This window comes from Lepidochelys olivacea (genome assembly GCF_965140295.1).
Source record: "Lepidochelys olivacea isolate rLepOli2 genome assembly, chromosome: 3".
Lineage (NCBI taxonomy): Eukaryota > Metazoa > Chordata > Testudines > Cheloniidae > Lepidochelys > Lepidochelys olivacea.
The window spans coordinates 85,889,140-85,908,733 of record NC_140413.1 but is presented as its reverse complement, the minus strand read 5'-3'; the positions used below and the strand labels follow the sequence as shown (position 1 = coordinate 85,908,733).

General features: G+C 43.9%; 1 protein-coding gene across 1 annotated transcript in view; it reads right to left on the bottom strand.

Moving 5' to 3' along the window:
- AMD1 (adenosylmethionine decarboxylase 1) overlaps nucleotides 1-19,354 on the bottom strand; it is a 48,658-nt gene extending 29,304 nt beyond the window's left edge. The window contains exon 1 of the mRNA XM_084623923.1: nucleotides 18,901-19,354. Within this exon, the coding sequence (XP_084480049.1) occupies nucleotides 18,901-19,031 (131 nt within the window). The 5' untranslated portion in view covers nucleotides 19,032-19,354. The remainder of the gene's footprint in view (nucleotides 1-18,900) is intronic.
- Between the last annotated feature and the right edge of the window lie 240 nt (nucleotides 19,355-19,594).

The window sequence follows — 19,594 nt, the reverse complement described above, 5'->3', positions numbered from 1 at the left end:
AGGGTTTTGATCAGAGGGGGTGACGAGTGGCCTGCCTGGGTGTACAGCTCAGCTAAGCATAAAACCCTCTAGTAATTTAATACTTAAATGACTACTGCTCCAAGAAAAGTTTCTGAATGTGTGTATACAAGAAAGAAAACCAGGAAGTACTGGATCAAACTTCTAGTTCTCATTTATTTAAAGTTTTGGAAAACAGAAGAACAAATGACTAGTAAGTGAGCTGAGAGTCAACACCTACTTACTTAAAATTGATTTTTAAGGCCATGTCTACACTACCACTTATGCCATCAACAGGGATGTGAAAAAACCTGGGTGACAAGTTTCACCAGCCTAAGCACTCATGTGCACACTTATGTTGGTGGCAGAAGCAGATGTAACTACTGCTGCTTGTTGAGATGGTTTATTATGTCAAGAGGAGCACTCTCTCCTGTCGTCACAGAGCGGCTACATGATCCATCGTACAGCAGGACAGCTGCAAAGGTACAGCAGTGCCTCTATAAGTTCGCTAGTGTAGACATGACCTAAGTGTTGCTGAATACCATGCCTGGGGACTGATGTAGGTACAGTTGAAGGTACACTAAGTAGAGTTCTTCAGCCTGTGGCAGCCTGAAAAACAGTTTATGGGGAGCGGTGACCTTTTCATTTAGAGAAGGGAGTTTCTAGCCCTTATGGTTGTAGAGATGCTTCACATTTTTGAGGTTAAATCAATGCAGTGCTGCCTGTGTGAATCTGCAGACATGCCACTCTTCCAAGGAAATGCATGCTATTCTCTGCAATGACCCCACCACAACCCCCAAGAGCAGCATGGATACCTCTGAGGAGTCAGAGTTCCAGGCCACCGCAGGCAACACTGAGGAGGATGACAATTGGAGACAGACGAGCAGGGGATCCATTGTATAACAATGGCCATACCGGGTCTGACTAAAGGTCCATCTAGCCCAGTATCCTGTCTTCTGACAGTGGCCAGTGCCAGGTGCCCCAGAGGAAATGAACAGAACAGGTAATCAAGTGATCCATCCCTGGTTGCCCATTCCCAGCTTCTGGCAAAAAGAGGCTAGGGCCACCATCCCTGCCCATCCTGCCTAATAGCCATGGATGGACCTATCCTCCAGGAACTTATCTAGCTCTTTTTTGAACCCTGTTATAGTCTTCACTTTTCAAAACATCCTCTGGCAAGGAGTTCCACCAGGTTGACCGTGTGTTGTGTGAAAAAATACTTCCTTTTGTTTGTTTTAAACCTGCTCCCTATTAATTTCATCTGCTGACCCCTAGTTCTTGTGTTATGAGAAGGTGTAAATAACACTTCCTTATTTACTTTCTCCACACCACTCATGATTTTATAGACCTCTGTCTTATCCCTCCCCCACTCCCCAGTAGTCTTTTCCACACTGAGAAGTCCCAGTCTTATTAATCTCTCCTCATACAGAAGTCGTTCCATATGCCAGTCATTCTTATTGCCCTTTTCCAATTCCAATTATCTTTTTTGAGATGGGGTGACCACATCTGCAAAACAGCAGCATGGCTGAGCGTGATTACAGGGAAGGAACTTCAGGTGAGTAAGTTAAATATTGTGTGTGGGGGGGTGGTGTCTTCATGTTTTTTTTTTTTAAATTTAAAAAACCAGTTGCAGTACAGTGGCTATCTGCTTCCCAGTGCCTGGACCAGCTAGGCAGAGGGTGCTCTGCAAAACACTGTTTATGTTCAGAGGGATGTCCTGTGAATCCTCCACAGAGATCTTCAGGAAACTATCATTGAGGTACTTTAATCCATTGTAGAAGGTTTCTGGGGAAGGCTGCCTTATTTCTTCCACCATGGTAAGACACTTTCACATGCTACTCCAGTATTAATTTGGCAGGCATCATTGCAGTAGACAGCATAAGGACCCGGTCTGTACCTGGACACTTGCAGCAGCTGTTCCCTTGCCGCCTTTGTTACTTTCAGGAACATATCAGCAAGGGTTATCTACAGATGTTGGTAATATTCACTTCAATTGCTTGACCCACAAACACTAGTGCCTGTGGGCCCCTCTTGTGTTTTTCCACCCCTTCCCCGATGCTTTACACTACATGGCTGTAGCCTGGGTGGCAGGGGTTGGCATTGCCCATGCAAACTGCAAGCCTAGGGCAGACTGTGAAGAGGCAGGCCAAGGACTGCTCTTGGGCACCCTGTTCCCCTGTGTGGGGCAGGTGGATGGTCCAAGCCTCCCACTGTGTCCCAGGCTGCCTGGGAAGCTAACAGTGCCCAGGTCCAGCTTCAGGACTGGAGAGGGGGTGGTGCCTCAGGTCCTGGAGAGCAACAGTGGCAGGGGAAGAAAGGGAAAAGGTTTCAGTGGCCATAGACTATCACATGCACAGACACATGCCCCTCATCACCTCAGCTTGCAGTTTGGGAAGGGGAATGCCAGACCCTGACCTCCAGACAATGTTCAGGTTAGAAAGGGAAGGTGGCATGGCCCCCTGAGCACCTATGGTTTTGCTGCGGGTCATTCCCCCCACTGCCAGTACTGCTGCAGATGGTCCAGCACCCTTGCCCTACTTACCATAGCTAGGACAGCAAACAAGTTCTATGAATACCTTGTAGAAATGAAAATGTTCTGCTTTACACTTGCATGGATTCAGGGGAAGGATTTTTATATGGCAAGTTTGCACTGACAATGGTCCCTTTGTGCTGTGCCTGTTTTACAGCTGAAAGTGTAGCCTTCATATCCTCCACACCAGAGGAGAGGGTGTCCCAGATAATACGAAGGCGAAAGAGAATGCATGACTACATTTCATGAAATAATGAATACCTCTCGGACAGTGGAAACTGAGCAGAGGGCATGGAGGATTACGCTCACAGAAAAAATGGACATTATGAGCAGGAGAAAAGCCCATAAGAATGAGCATGGCACAGAGAAGGTGATGATGGGGATTCAGAAGGAACAAAGACATGTTGAGGCATCTGGTTGACCTACAGGAGAAAGCTAGAGGCTTGACTCCCTCTGCAGAACTGCATTCCAACATTGCTGTACTACCCCTCCCCACACACATTCCATTAGGTGTGCGGGGCAAACGCCATATCCCTTCCACTCAGCCTCAGGCAAGGGTGCACAGAATCACAGCCATACATACTGATTTTTAAAGAGATGAATGTGTTATCCCCCTCCCCACTGTATTCCCATCTTTCCAAGGTTTAAGTCTTGGTCAATTTTTTTTTTTTTTTGCACACACAGAAATGAAAAGTCCAGGTCTTGAAAACGAAATCTTTATTAATTCAAAGTGTGGGGAGGGAGGAATAGGGAAATTGAGGCACTGGGGTGAGCACAACCTCACAAAGACCTGGAGTGGTGGATGGAAGTCAGGAGTCCTGGCTCCCATCCCTTCCACGCTCTAAGCAGTAGCCCACACTCCCCTCACTCATGGCAGCCATTGTTCTAGCCCCCCACCACAGATGAGTTGCTGGGTCAATGCTCATTCCGCAGACATCAAGTACACTCCCCATTCACCAGCAGTACCTTTGGAAGGCCAAGGCTGAATGGAATGTCTCCCCAGCAGCAGGCTGGGAGGCAGCTCTAGTGTTGCTAGTGGGTGGGGGCTGGGAGTTTTCAGAGCAAAGCAGCAGGTATTTTTTCCAAGGTAATATCACTACATACACAGCAAGGTTCAGACTATTGGTAGGCACAACACAAAAGCACCACACATTACTGAGAGTCATTGTAACAGGCTGTGCTCGCCACCGTGGCGACTCCTGCCGGTTGCTCCGGGAACTAGCTCTGTCCACCAGCAGGGCATCCTCCTCTTGTGTCTCACTCTCCCTCACTGCTTCTCCATTGTCTCTGCTGTCTGTGGGGATCTGCGTTGCCCCGGACCACGGCAGCCTCTTCAGGGCACGGCCCTCTGGCTGTGCTCCAACTCAGGTATCTCCCCCCTTCCGGGTGAGCCAACAGTCCTTCGCCTGCCCTCTCACTGCAGTGGTGAACTACAGCCCCTACTCCAGCCCTTTGCTTAGGGGCAAACTGCAATCCTTTGGCTGGCCACTTCCCTTGGCAAGGGGGGTGGGGGGGACAGGCCCACCAGCTACTCTGTGCCCCAACCCAGGGACCCTATAGCAGGCAACTGCTCACTGCCTCGTCTTCCCCTCTGCCACTACCTGCTTTCCCTGGGCCACTTTCCCATAGCCCCAGCACCTACTTGGCCCCTGTATCAAGACCACACTCTGGGAGCCGGCCAGGCTGGAGCTCCGCTTGCTCCCCCAACCCTGCCCAGCATTGCTCTGTATCAGATACTTCCCTCTACAGGCAACCAGTCCTTCTCCCTCAAGCTCCAGGAGACTCAGCTCCTCTCTCCCCTGCAGCCCTTCTTATAGGACCCAGCCTGGCCCAGATTGGCTGCACCGTCACAGTCATTAATAAAATGGGTTTTCAAAGTCTCCCCGAGATATACTGCTCCAGGTCAGCAACTCTTCAAACGGCCAAAGGCACATTCAACCATTCTGCACTTACTGAGCCTATTGTTTAATCGCTCATTGCTGCAGTCCAGGTGTCTGATGTATGGTTTTATGAGCGATAGGAGTAAGGGGCAGGCTGGGTCTCCCAGGATCACTATTGGCATTTCAACATCAATGGTGATTTTGCAATCTGGAAAACAAATCCTTGCTTACAGCTTTCTGAAAAGACCTGTCTTCTTAAAGATGCATGCGTCAGACACTTTCCCAGACCATCCCACATTGTCAATAAAACATCCCCAGTGATACACCAGCACTTGCACCACCATAGAAAAGTATCCCTTGCTGTTTATGTACTCTGTGGCAATGGTGGTCTGGTGCCAATAAGGATATGCATGCTATTGCTCCATTGCAGTTGGATAACCCCACTGCGGCAAAACCACCCAGTATCTCCTGCATATTGCCCAGAGTGACAACCCTTCTTAGGAGAAGGCGATTAATGTCCCTGCATACTTGGATTACAGCAACCCCCATGGTGGATTTCCCAAATACAAATTGATTCCCCACTGACCAGTAGCAATCTGGCATTGCAAGCTTTCACACAGCAATCGCCACTCGCTTTTCCCACTGTCAGAGCATGTCTCATTTTAGTGTTGCTGCACTGCAGGGCTGGGGAGGGCTCAGCGCACAGTTCCTGGAAAGTGGCCTTATGTGTACAGAAGTTCTGCAGCTACTGCTCATCATCCCATACTTGCATAATGATTCAATCTCACCAATCAGAGCTTGTTTCTTGGGACCAGAATTGGCATACCATTGTGTTCAGCTGCTGCGCGATTGACAACGATCAGGAATTGTTTTGTTCCATGGCTTCCAGCAAGGCTACTTGAAGGACACTGCAATGTTCCGTGCAGCGGCTCCTCTCATGGTTCTGGAAATACCACTGGATAAGGTGCGTGGTTTTTGTAACGCTCACAATAATAGTGCACAGCTGTGTAAAGTCCATATTTTTCTAGAGATGGCATACATGTAGTTATGCCAGCCTTTTGGAAAAAAGGCGAAAAATATTACGGGTTGCAGATGAACTCAGGGGAGGGAGAAAAGCATATCATGGGAAGTTGAAGCCATGTGCCCAATCACTCCTGTTTGCAAGCCCCTCGCAAAACTCCCTGCGGCTATGCATCCAAATACTGCTAGTGAGGATGCACTCCACTGACACAATGACTGTGGCATGGACATGCACAAACAACATAATTACTCCGGTGCCTGTATGTCGACTTAAGTTTGTAGACATGCCAAGACTGAAATGTGGAGCATTGATCAATCCCACTGTCTGAATTCTGAATTGTTAATTGATGCCTGGTGGTGAGGGGCAGAGCTGAAATGAGCTAAGCAGGGTGACTTGGTATAAAAAATCAGTTCCGAGGCAAATTCCAGAGCCATGAATAGAGGCAGAAAACAGTTATGGCAGGAGCTTAGAGAAAGTGAGATTTTTTCCTTCCAGGTCCCACTCAGATTTCAAGATGACCAGCAACAGAACAGCTGTGGTGACTTGCCACAGATGTGCCATGTTTTCTTTCCTGTCTGAAGTCAGAAGTGACTTCCTGTGCATGAAATGCAAGCTGGTGGCTGTGTTGGAAAAAGATTCTTAGATTAACGGGCAAATAGAGACACTGAGGAGTTCCTAGATGCAAGAACCATCAGTACACCAGGTTCAAGAAAAAAAGGAGCTGGCCACCAAAGAATGAGAGAGAGGAAGTCAGGGGAGACCTAGCAGTGTGAAAGCATGAGAAGAGGTCGCAGTGGTGTTCTACACAGCTGGGGACAGCTTAAGATGGGCAGGCTGTGGCTACCAGAGAAAAGAGGACCAGGAGGAATTCCACACAGCTAGCAGTTTCTAATCGATACCAGGTGCTCAACATGAAAACTGTGGAAGATACCTCAAGATCCAGCTGGTCCAAGGGAACATACGGGACACCATCTAACCCTGTAGATGATAGCTCAACTCAACCTGTAAGAAAAAAAATATATCAAGTTTGCCTAAGAAGAGTTCTCCAACTGTCTAAAGAAGACAGACTATTCTTGTTGGGGATTCAATGTTTGGAAGAACTGAGAAAAACATTCTGCAAGGCACAGGAGGACAACAGGATGGTGTGCTGCCTTTCCGGAGCCAAAACATGAGACATCACTAACAATAAATAGGATTCTCAAGTTAATGGGCAAGGATCCATTTGTGATGGTTCATATCACTAATGACACTGTATTGTGGGATATCACAGATCACAAAAAGACTTCAGGGTACTTGGAAGGGTGCTGAAGGAGAAGAATTTCCAAGTGATCACAGTTTCTTCCTGTCCTGCGAGCAAAGGAAGACAAGGCAGAAGACTTTGGAAGTGAAGTACTAGCTAGGTAAGCAGTGTAGACGTTTGATATTGTGGAACACTGACCACCTTCTATGGTAAAAGGAGACTGCATAGTTTAGATGACCTCCATCTCAGTAGAAAGCGAACCAATCTCCTAAGAGACAAGCTGGCTAGAAGGAAGATATAAGCACTCATTTACCACAAAATCAAGATGCTGCAACAAAATTAATCAAGGAACCAAAGGACATGAAGAAATTCTTCATTTGCCTATATACCAATGCCAAGAGCATGGGTAACCAGAGGAATTGGAACTGGAATTGGAACATTTCGGAACATAAATTCAACCTAATTGGTATTACTAAAACCTGATGGGGAATTATCTCCATGACAGGATTATTTAAATCAATGGTTGTAACCTATTTAGAAAGGATCAAGTGGGCAAAAACAGGAATGGGAGTGGCACTCTGTCAAAAAATGTTTTGGGAGTCACTGAACTTAGAAAATGATTTTGAAAGCTTGTGGATCAACATCCTAACAGATAAAGTATAAGGTGTGTACTGGTTGGCATCTGCTACAGACCACCAAATCACACCAGGGAATAGGATGACTGGCTCCTTACACAACTACCTATCATGTGTAAGAAAAAAAGCTGTGTGATCACAGAGGACTTCAAAACATATGCTGGACATATGATGCACCAGTACTAAATCACCCACAGAATATCTAATTATTAGAGATGACAATTTCCTAACTCAAAAATGTTGCCTCGAACAGAGGGGAATTCTACACTAGACCTCATCTTGAGGGATAAAGAGGAACTAATCACACAACTAAGAGCTAACTGTAGTTTAGGTACAAGTGATAACTTAATCACATTTATAAAGTCCAAACAGAATGAAGTCCAAACCAGTAATATATATGGTTCTTGAAAATGTCAGTTTCACAAAGCTGAAAACTACTGAGCCTAATTAGTTGGAACAAATTAATAGGAAAAAATGTGAATGATAATTGCAAACCGTTTAAGGACTTTACTAGAGGTCTGAAAAGCCACACACAAGGAAGAAGACTATTGGTTAAAAACAACCTAGTTTAGAAGGGAAGCGAAGTGAGCTATAAAAAATATAAAACAAATGGAAGAAAGGGGAAGATGACAGCATAAATATAAATCAGAAAATAGGAATTGTTAGCAAATTGATAAGAATCAAAGGAACAAGGAAAAATCTTTGGCCACCAGAGTTAAGGATAATAAGGAGCTTAAAATTAAAACAAAGAATGCTAACAGCATTGGTCCATTACTAGATGGAAATGGCAAAATTATCAAAACAGAAAAGTCAGAAGTGTTCAATAAATATTTGTTTTGTATTTGGGAAAAACAGATGAAATAGTCATATGCTAACACTTTTATTCTACTGCATCTCTGGTGGATGTTAAACAGCAGCTACTAAAGTTAAAAATGTTTAAATCAGTAAGTCCAGATAACTTGAATCCAACAGTTTTAAAAGAGCTGGCTGAGGAACTTGCTGGACCATAATGTTTATTTTCAAGACGTCTTGGAACACTGGAGGAGTTCCAAAAGATTACAAAAAAGGTAAATAATGGCACAACATTAAGAAGGGTAAAGGAAATGACTCAGGTAATTATAGGCCTGTCAGTTTGACACTGATCCAGGGTAAGATAACAGAATGGCAGATACAAGACTTGATTAATAATCAATTAAAGGAGGGTAATATAAGTAATGCTAATCAACTTGAGTTTATGAAGATGGATTCTTTCTAACTTGACATTTTTTATATGATACTACAAGTTTGGTTAATAAAGGTAATAGTGTTGATGTAATAAACTTTTGTAAGGCATTTGACTTGGTACTGCATGACATTTTAATTAAAAACTAGAATGATAAAATTAACAGGGCACACATTAAAAGCTGGCAAATAGCTCTCAAAATGGAGTTGTAAATGGGGAATCAGCATTTAGAGGGTGTTTCTAGAGGGGTCCCACTGGGATGAGTACTTGGTCCTATGCTATTTAACATTTTTAGAAGTGACCTGGAAGAAAACCAAAATCCTTGAAAGTTTGCAGATGACAAATATTAGGGGAGTGGTAAAATAAGGAAAGAAGACAGGTCACTGATACAGAGCAAGCCAGATTGCTTGGCCTCAAGCAAACTATGTTTTAATATAGCTAAATATATACACATCTAGGAACAAAGAATGTAGTCCATATTTAAACGATGGGGGACTGTATCCTGGGAAGCAGTGACTCAGAAAAACATTTAGGGGTCATGGAGAAGGATGAGCCGAACATGAGTTCCCAATGAGAGACTGTTGCCAAAAGGGCTAATGTAATCCTTGAATCCATGAGCAGAGGAATCTCAAAGAGCAGAGAGATTATTTTACCTCTATATTTGGTACTGGTGTGACCACTGCTGAACACTGTATCCAGTTCTGGTGTCCATAATTCAGGGAGGGTGTTGATAATTTGGAGACAGTTCAGAGAAGAGGCATGAGGATGATTAAAGGATCAGAAAACATGCCACAGATTGAGCTCCTTGCATCTATCACTATATCTTAAAGAGAAGATTAAGGGGTAACTTGGTTACAGTCTAAAAGTACCTACATGGAGAACAAATATTTGATAATGGGCTCTTCCACCTAGCAAAGATAACACAATTCAATGACTGGAAGTTGAAGCTAGACAAATTCAGACTGGAAATAAAGCACTGATTTTAACAGTGAGAATAATTAACCATTGGAACAATTTACCAAGGGTCATGGTAGATTCTCCATCTCCAGATGTTTTTCTAAGATATGCTCTAGAAATTATTTTGGGAACGGTTCTATGGCCTGTATTGTACAGGAGATCAGACTATATGATCACAATGGTCCATTCTAGCCTTGATATCTATGAAACAGTCTTGTATTTGGGCACGATTGGTATTTTCACTGATTGTGCCTAAGCAACACAGCAGCCTTGTGACTAGGGTCAAGTCTATTATACCACAAACTTGTCACTCAATTCACCAGAAAGCTTTGGCAGCAAAGCAATGCCAGCAGAACGGACAACGGTACTTGATAAGGCTTTGAAGTTTACAACTTTCACCAGGTAAATGCATGCCTCTACTTTAAGAAAGGAAATAGGCACTCAGCAGCAGCTCGTCTTCCACACTGGTATTTTCTGACTTTCACAAGGCAAAGTTCTGAATGGTGCGTTTAAGCTCAAAGAACCAAGGATTTTTCCTTGCTGAATGTAGATCAGCCCTTGCAGAACACTTATCAGTGAAGTGCTACTTTATTCTGAAAGTTTATCTGCAGAGGCAGAATATGGCATGGGTTCTTAACCTATGATTACAAACAGGTGTTTGAGTTGTAACCACCAAGCCATTTTTGTATTGCTAATTGGAAAGGAGGGGGAGTCCCAGTATGGCAAAGGTTCAGAATGACTGCTCTAAGGGCTTGCATATGCCAGAGACTTTTGCACAAATGAAACTATAGCTACACCAATATAACCCCCCCCCCCACTACTATACTGAATCAGCATAAAAGTGATTTGCACCAATACAGATCAATTTGGAGGTAAGAGACTGCTGTAGGTTGCTTTTTATTTACATTATTGTAACATTTATAGTAGGAGACTACAATGTGCAGAAGTCTCTGGTGTAGACAAACCCTATGATGAATCATCTTCAGAAGACAAGTTTAAGACAAGGTTTCGCATACAGCTTCATTCAACTTCAAGTTAATCAAACAACTAGGCAACTGATTTTTGCTGACCCTAAGGTAGCAACTTAAAATGGATTTCACTCTATGTCACACTCTGCCACAAGACTGTTTATTACAGGACACTCAATTACCAGATCACTTATATAAAGATGTCCCTGACCATCCAGAACTATGTTTTAACTAGTTCACTAGCAGATTAAGCATGGTTCACTGGGAGAATTCATACAGCAATGACCAGGGCAGTCAGGCTGTACTGCTTTGCATTATTGCCTGTCAGATGATTATGCTCAGCAATCGGAAAGCAGGAACATGGAGGCTGGCTAAATGAACAGGGTCAGCAGTCTGATAATAGGGACATTCCTATCCAGACATTTAAAATCCAAGGTGAAATCCTGTAATGCAGATCAGATATCTACTGAATAGGTAGTTATGAAACTATTTTCTAGAATAATGCACCATTTACAATTGTATTTTTCAATGTGTAAAAGCTAAAGGGACATCAACTTAGAAATATCTGTCAGATGTTTTCCTACTTGATTAAGAGTAATGCATAGAGTTTTTTTAATGCAGCAACAGGCAAGATATTTTTAATTTGAAAAAAGGGAAACTCAAAAATTGTCAGGAGGTTTAAGAAGCCCAGAACACAAAGCTACTTTTAACTTAATTTTAAGCTGACTAGATTTCAAATTGCATGTCCCTTTGGATTGTTTGTTCTATATTTTAACCAATGTTTAAAAGTCAGCTTAATCTTTTAAATACCTTTTAGTTTTTTCCTGAACATGAAGTCTTCTTAGTTGATGCACCAACTCGGCTGTGTGAAAAAGTGACTGTTATTTTTCTTTGAGTCAAACAAATGTCTGAGTAACATCTGAATGATGGATTTAAAAATAGTAAGAATCCAGATTTTCTTCAGACTTTTGAAAGAAAAGTTTGCATGGAAGCAACATTTTCATCCTAAGTTGCTAAACAATTTGAATAAATGCTATTTTAAGAATGCTCTGTTGTAGCCTGTAAATGCATATTGCTACTATAAAAGCTAGTTGAATAGGAACAATATTACAAACAGACCAATCATAGTTAAATACAAACAGTACTTAAGATTCTACCTGTACTAGGTAGTATGAACCTGTGCATAATGTACTTAGTGTCTTATTGCTTCCACTATGGGTTACTAATAACCTTAAAATATACCAGTGGTGTCGGATTTTTATTTTAAACCCGCAAATATTAACTGTTAGGGCCCATTCTGGAATTCCCATTCATGTGAGTGGTCTATTTATGCACAGGTAGTTCAACTGAAGTCAAAGGGACAACTTTCATGAGTGTTATCACATTCAGACCTTAATTGCCCAGAACAAACAACATACCTACAACAAAACAGGATCCGTGTAGTTGTTCCCCTATTTCATACACAATTTGATGACAGGGTGGACTGATTTAAAAATCAAAATTATTTAAATTACCAATTTTAATCATGATTTCAAACAGCAAGCAAGAAACCTTGATTTAAATAAATTTTAGTTATTTTACACATTTTATTCAGTTATTTTTCTAAAGAAAGGTTGATTCTCCCTGGTTGGTAACCTTTAAAACGGGTTTATCTACAACTAAATACATCCTTTACACTAAACTTGACATCTTGCTAACCAGGAGGATGCACTATATCTACACATGTATTAGACAACTATATAGCTTAATTTACATTTATTCAGATTCTTAATTTTTACCTTTTTATTCAATGAGAAAATGGTGAATGACTTACTAGATACTTTATTTGTGATTTGTAAAAAAATTTGGATGAAAATTCAAATGTGATTAAAAATGCACAAAAACAGCATTTGCTTTAAAGAAAACTACCTTAAATGTGGTGGATACATTTAAAAGTTTATCAAAACATGTTTTGCCTTTAAAACTGAAGTATTATTGAACTTATTGCTTCTGGTCACCATGTTCTCCAAGATTTTACAACTAGCACATATCATCCCCTCAAACCCTGTTTTTATTCCTAGATTGGAAAATAAAAACAAACCTTCAAGCTTTATAACTCAAATGATTTCTCAACTCTGAATGAACTAGTAATTGAACCAAACTGAATAAACTGAAGAGAAAATATTCCCTGCACACCTTCAGAAGAGGCAGCTACTCTGCTGTCAAAAGCAGGTTCAGCATTTAAACTCCACTTCCAGGTGCTTAGCCAACAACTTCCATCAGCAGTTCAGTGGTATAAATTTAAAATGTCAGCTACAACATGTACTGCTTAATCATTTAAATTAAATACAAAAATAAATCATAGTAAGTTTAAGCCTGAATCAACTGCCAATTTCAAATTAAATTTGAAATAGTTTATATTTTTAATTTAAATAAAAAAATTCTTTTTTTTTAAAAATCCACCATGTTTGGTATAAACAGTGCTGTTTTTAGCCATTACAGATTTCAGGTTCAAACTGTTTCATATACTGATTCAGAACTTAATTTCTCCTATTACTGAAGCTATGTAAATTGATACCATTTATGTTTGCCTGGTAGTTCAAAGTCCATACTTTATATTCCTTACACATTACCAGAATTTAAGTTGAGGCTACATCTGTAGAGAGTACAAGAGCATTCTAAAGCCAACAATTTAAACCTAGAAGCAAAGATTCACTCAATTTCTCAAATTGAAAAAAGTCCATCCAAAACATTAAATGGCAGCTAAGTAATTGCTTGCTTTAAGTAGGTTCATATCCATGTATGCAATGCAACTCTAGATAAAATAGTTTAATTGGCATAAACAGAACTGTCACCACTAAGACTATAGTTACAATTTCTTTTGGTATGGTCTGCTTTTTAATTTTTATTTCTATGGTAACTATACAGCTTTCAAACGGCATATAACACATTTCAAAGGTCTTGGTGGTCAGAGAGCTGACCAGTCATATCATGCTAGCTATTCCTTATTTCAGTTGCTAAACTGCTCTAACATATAGCTGAAAACACAAGCTTTCCTAATACTATTTTTCCATATATGCAGTTATTGTAGTTACCACAGGGATATGGTGCTATTTTGAATGTGAAGAGAGGTGGACAATCCGAAGGTAAATATGGTCCACACTGACATTTCCACCTAGTCCAGTGCTCTCAAACTCAAATGACCACGAGGGCCACATGAGAACTAGTACATTGGCCCGAGGACCGCATCACTGACCCCCCGCTCCGCTGCCCCGCCCCCACTCCTTCTATGAGGCCCTGCCCCTGCCCCACCTCTTCCCAGCTCCCATTCCAACCCCTTCCCCGAAATCCCCACCCCCAACTCCACCCCCCCCCGCCCCTAGAGGGTGCAGGAGGGGTGCTGGGTATGACAGGGGATTGAGGTGCAGGAGGGGGAGCAGGGCATCTGGGTGCAGGACGGGTGTGGGGTGCAGCAGGAGATTGGGGCTGCCCTGCCCCCTGTGCTGCTCCAGGAAGTGGCCGAACCTGGGGGGTCCCACAGGGGTCTGTGTGTTGCCCTGGCCACGCCTTCAGGCACCGCCCCCCACAGCTCCCATTGGCTGGGAACCGCTGTATTTTAGAGCGGGGCAAGCAGGCTAGAGCCGCTCTAGGTAAATGCTGGGGGGGGGGGCATGGGGAGCTGGTGGGCTGCGTGTTTGAGACCCCTGATCTAGTCAGACTGCCAGCATTCATGACATGAGAAAAAAAGTAAACTTTTCTCAAGCACTCTTTAAAGGAAATGGACTTAATCTTTAGCAAAGCTCTGTGAGAATTCTAAAGATGAAGCACAAAGTTATGTAGGAAGCAAACTGTATTTATTGTACTTTATACACGTGTGAAGATTTTGTACACCTCCCAGTAATCTGACAGTTCCACTTTTAGTTTCAAACCAAGTGGTGAAGACCACCACAGAATTTTAAAGCAGGCTTAAAAGTGTAGCATCACCAATGGAAAAGATCTTTCTGCAGAGAATGGGCTGAATGCCCCAGAGTTATCTTAACTTTTATGACTGCTGCCTATTTTTGTCTTGCAGGGTCCCTCAGAGCATGAAGGGGCCAGTTTACAGTTAGTTGTAAGCATATTATAAAGAAATGTTTTTTTAGTTATTTACTTCCAATTAACAAAAAATTATATTTAACTATGATTTTAATAGAAGAGCAATGCTAACTTGTGAATACAGATGTTTGCAGAGAGAGTCTGATATAAGCATTTCAGAAATTTGTATTGCTTTCACCAATTTAGTTCACATGTGAAGATTTACTTTAACAGAAATAATTGTAATAACCATTAAATGCTCAGTGATCTAAATATTAAGTATAATTATGTATATAGATTTCTTCCATGAGGAAATTTTTATTTCACTTCTTTACATGATCTTGTTTGTCAAAGAGGAATTGCTACATATTTGGGACATGCCAACACAAACTTAAGTATAAGGAATTTTCAATTGGAGAAAACAGTATGCAGTACCGTTCAACATAGGATTTTAACTTATTTTCTTCAGAATCTCATGGTAATTAAGACCCATAAATCAAACCACAGAAGTTCTTAAATCTTTGATTAAATTTTAAAAAGCGAGAAGATTGACTGGCTGTTCAAAATACAGAATAGACAATTGTTGGGGGCGGAATAGATCTGGACAAGGAGAAGACTACCGGAGATAAATGTGAGAAAGGAAGCACAAGCAGTAGAAACAAAAGTGAAACTGTTTGAGCAGCATATTCCTGAAGTCTTGAAGTCTTTCTGAGTGTAGGCTTCATTGCTTTGAAATCTACCATACCATTCTCTCACTAGAAGGGAAAACCTGTAATGGCAGCAGGCCATAAAAGAGACCAGGTTTGGGAACAAGAACCATTCAAGAAACATATGTTTGCGGATGATGTTTTAAAAAAAGTCACACCAGTGAACTGGTGGAAGTCACTTAACCACTTGGATTCAGAGACTGCTGAAGTGATCATCTCACTTTTAACAGCAATAGCGTCTTCTGCCAGTGGGAAGAGAATATTTTCTTCCTTTGGACTAATTCATTCCAAATTGAGAAATTGTTTGGGACCTGAAAGAGCAGGAAAGCTTGTTTTTCTTTTCCAGATTATGAACAGGAAAATGAAGGTGAAGACAACTGAGTTAGCTGCAAAGCCAATATTTTAAGTTTTTCACGTTGACCTGGCTGACAGTCAATTTAATTTTTTTATATTTCATTTAACTATTTTAGTTAAAAATAATTTTAATGAAAACAAACCTGATTAAAAAAACTTGATTGTTTAATTCAAAAATTCATATGCTTGTTTTGTTAAAATATATGTTTGCTGTTGAAGGAAAAAAATTCAGAATACATCATGGTTTTAGTTAAACACAACAATTTATATGTCTGTTTGGCAATGTTCTCCTAATACAGCATGGCAAGAAAATCCTCCAAATATTAATGATTAACCTGTTGAATTGGAGATATTTATGAAGTCATTGGGAGGTGAACTATCTGCTTTAATTACCATGAAATAACCAATCATTCATTTTCTGATATAGCTGTAAAACTAATATGAAAAATTTTCAAAATAAATCACTTGAAAAATGTATAGTGTGTACCTGCTAAAAATGAAGCCTACATCTGAGTAGTGAAAAATATGTATTAAGGTGATGATAACCAACAAGAATGCACTTTTATGTAGAAATCCATGATTAAACAGAGTCTTTCTGACTAGCGATTTAAATCATGATTTAAATCAAATCCACCCTTTTGCAGGGTGGCTATTGAACAGACAAGGGAAGAAGTCAGCATAAGTTCCCTCTCCATTTGATTCAATTGAAGAAAATAAACCATACAAATAAGTGTGCATAGCTTCTTGAAGTGTAAATTTTAGGGCTTTATCTCCATACTTCTAGAACTATAGTTTGGCAAACAAGACCTTCTCTAAATACAACTTGCACAGGTTTAACTAGTTTTACTGTTCTTTTTTAAGTATGAGCTTTTCCAAGGCACAAAGAGCACTTAGGTGCCCACCTCCCATTGAAAGTCAGTACCTTCGCATGCCCCAAATGGAGTATGAGGGACAGGACATAGAATAGACCAGGTAGACCAGAGTACTCAGGGGGTCTGTGACTCCATGGTTCAGTTGTTATAGTACTTGAGTTTGCACTTGTTACTTGGTGAAACCTAAATATAGAACTCTCAACCAATTTGGTGTTTTTGCCCTGCTTCTTGACAGGCTGTCCTGTGGTTGGCACTCTGACCCATGAGCTACTCCAAAGAGCTTGACGGTATGTTTTCCAAATCGGAAGCTTTTCTCCACATAGGATGCTAGCCTGGATACAATCAATCCGATTCTTCCGGTAACCAGTTCTACCACCCTGTGAACATGTTTCAGAGTAACAGCCATGTTAGTCTGTATTTGCAAAAAGAAAAGGAGTACTTGTGGATCCCTCTGAACATGGGATGCCTTTCCTGAGCTGATCTGCAATGCCTCATGTGATTCAAATTATTAAGACCTACTTCTACTGCAATAATCTGCAAGAAATTTGCCAATAATTACTAGACAAAAAGGAAGTTAGTGAGATAGCTTCCTACATACAAAAGCCCTGGAACTAAAGTGTGCCAGTCATCATCCTGACCACTCTGCTTTGTATGTTGTATCTCCCTTTTCCCTTTCAGACAGTAAATACCTCAGAACAGGGACAGTTTACAGTACTCAACATATTTTGTGCCACTACTGAAATATAAACAAACAACTTGGGTACATGAAGAGACCTGGTGCACATTAGCACTACTTCTCTCACAAGTGTCCATTTGCCTGAACTACTAAACAGTATGTAAACTACTTATCAGCTTTTTTCCATGCTCTTTCTACAGTACTAAAAGCATGTAAACATACTTAGAAATTAGTGATGAAAAATACATATCTACAACAAAGATTCACAACTGTAATTTCCTTCTGACCTCCAGCATCTGAACACATCACTTCAATGGCAGATCCTTCTGCTAACCACCTTTACAGTCCAAGCACTCAAAGGGAGTACAGATGTTTAACTCTTGGCAGACACCCCTCCCTAGGCAACACAACACTGTCTGGTGAGACAACCTAGAGTAGCAGAAACCTCATGTGTGTCACGCCCAACACTGTTTAATCAAAGACCTGTGCCCCAGCAGGTTTGTCTTAGATACTGCACTAACAAAACAGAGCAGTCACAGCTCAGAGAGCTGTCCCTACCACGTAAAGCAGAATAGTTTGAAGCACATGCACAGGAGAGACCCAGCCCTCTCCCCCCCCCCCCCCCCCCCCGCGCATGAGTGGGATGGAAGAAGCGCCAGCACATTCCTAAAATGCCCATTGGGTGACAGACCCAGACCCAAACCTCATTGGCTTGAATTTGTCAATGGCATAAGAGAGGCAGCCCGACTGGGGGGGGGAAGGGGGGGCGGAGAAGAGGGGAAGGCTGAGCCAGGAAACTCACGTGTAATCGTGGTTCCAGCCACACTTCAGCACTGTGAGGGGGCTACTCCCTATCACCTGCCAGGCTGCCCCACGGCGCCACAACCACAGACAGGGGAACCCCACAGATTAATATCTCCTGCGGGGGAGGGAGGTTGTTATCTGAACCCGCTCTAGGCATTACAGAGAGTTGGGGCTGCTGTGATAGCCACCACGAGGGAACCCCCAGCCCTGCCTCCACAGCAGAGAAAGACGACACGCTCGCTCCTTCCCTACTGCAGGCTCCCTGGGCGGGGGAAAGTAGTGACTACCCACTCTTGGGAAGGTCTGGACACAGGTGACAGCCCACGCCGGTCTACGGGCAGCTCACCCCTTTCTCCTCACTCCGGTCGCTTGGCAGCAGGGGACCCCGCCATAAAGGCGGCTCCCTCCTGGGTTTCGTTATCAGGGGAAGGGCCAGGCGCTAACCGAATCCCTGACTCAAGCCGCAGGGTGCGCACGAGGCGGCGGCCCCTGCAGCTGTGGCCCCTCCGCGTGCGCGGGGCCGCGGGCAGCACTGCGACACTTGCCCCCGCGGCTCCCCTGGCCCGTCACCACACGTTGCCAGCAGGGCCTTACGGGCTCCACGCGGTGGAGGCGGGTGTCATGGCTCCTGCGCAGAGCCCGGTCACTGACTAGCACCTTCGCCGGGCCCGGGCGCGCTCTCCTGCAGCCAGCGGGGACCGCGCCGCGGGCGGGCTGTGAGCGAGGCGCTGCCCGGGGCCCCTGGAAGGCGGGGGAAGGTCACACTCGGCGTGAGGCCGGAGCGGGCAAGGTCAGGCCGGCACCCCGGGCACGCACAGGCCGCGCCTCAGGCCGGGGACGGTTAACGCTCCCCGCCCTCCCCGGAGCCTCACCCGGGAAAGCGCCAGGCGCGCCCCTCCCCCCAGCCCAACCGCACCCCAAAGCGGCTCGCGGCGCCCACCGGCGACAGCCCGGCTCCCCTCCGCCCGCCCCCAGCGCGCCAACCTGGGGATGGTGCGGAGATCGCCGGACCCCTTGCTCTGGTGCGGCTCCTGCGGCGAGGGCTGCTCCCGGGCGAACCACACCTCCAGCAGCTTCTCGGTCCCTTCGAAGAAGTGTGCACCGTTCTCCTCCATTGCGCGACAACTCGGCAACCAACAACCACAGAAATTAACCCCAGCCCGGCGGCCGCCCCGGCGGCTGCTGCACGGGCCGCGCCGCCGCCGGGTCCCCGGCCGCGAGTCACCTTCCAGGGGATAACGTTATGTGACCCTTCAACAAAACCAACAACAGTGAAACCGCCTGGGTGCGCGGCGGCTGCGGCGTGAGCGCGGGGGTTACAGTCCGGGCGGGCGGGCGCGGGGCAGGCGAGGCGGTTCGGTTCCTTGTATTCCGTATGTTCCCCTGTTGCAGAGAAGAGCGTAGAGCGAGCGCTAGCTAATGTCGCCGGCCATACTGTGTAAGCGAGGGGGCGCCGCGCACGCAACCGCCTTTATACCAGCACAGGTAACAGGGAACTAGCCGCCGAGCGCGCCCATTGGACACGCGCCTCTCGGCCCCGCACTCTCCCAGCCCCCATTGGACACCGCACCTGCCTGTCAACCGCCTCGGCCTGTTCGACTCCGCCCTCAACAGCCGCCCGCCCAGCGAGAGCTGGGTGAGCGAGATCGACATGGGGAGAGCAGGAGTATGTGCGGTG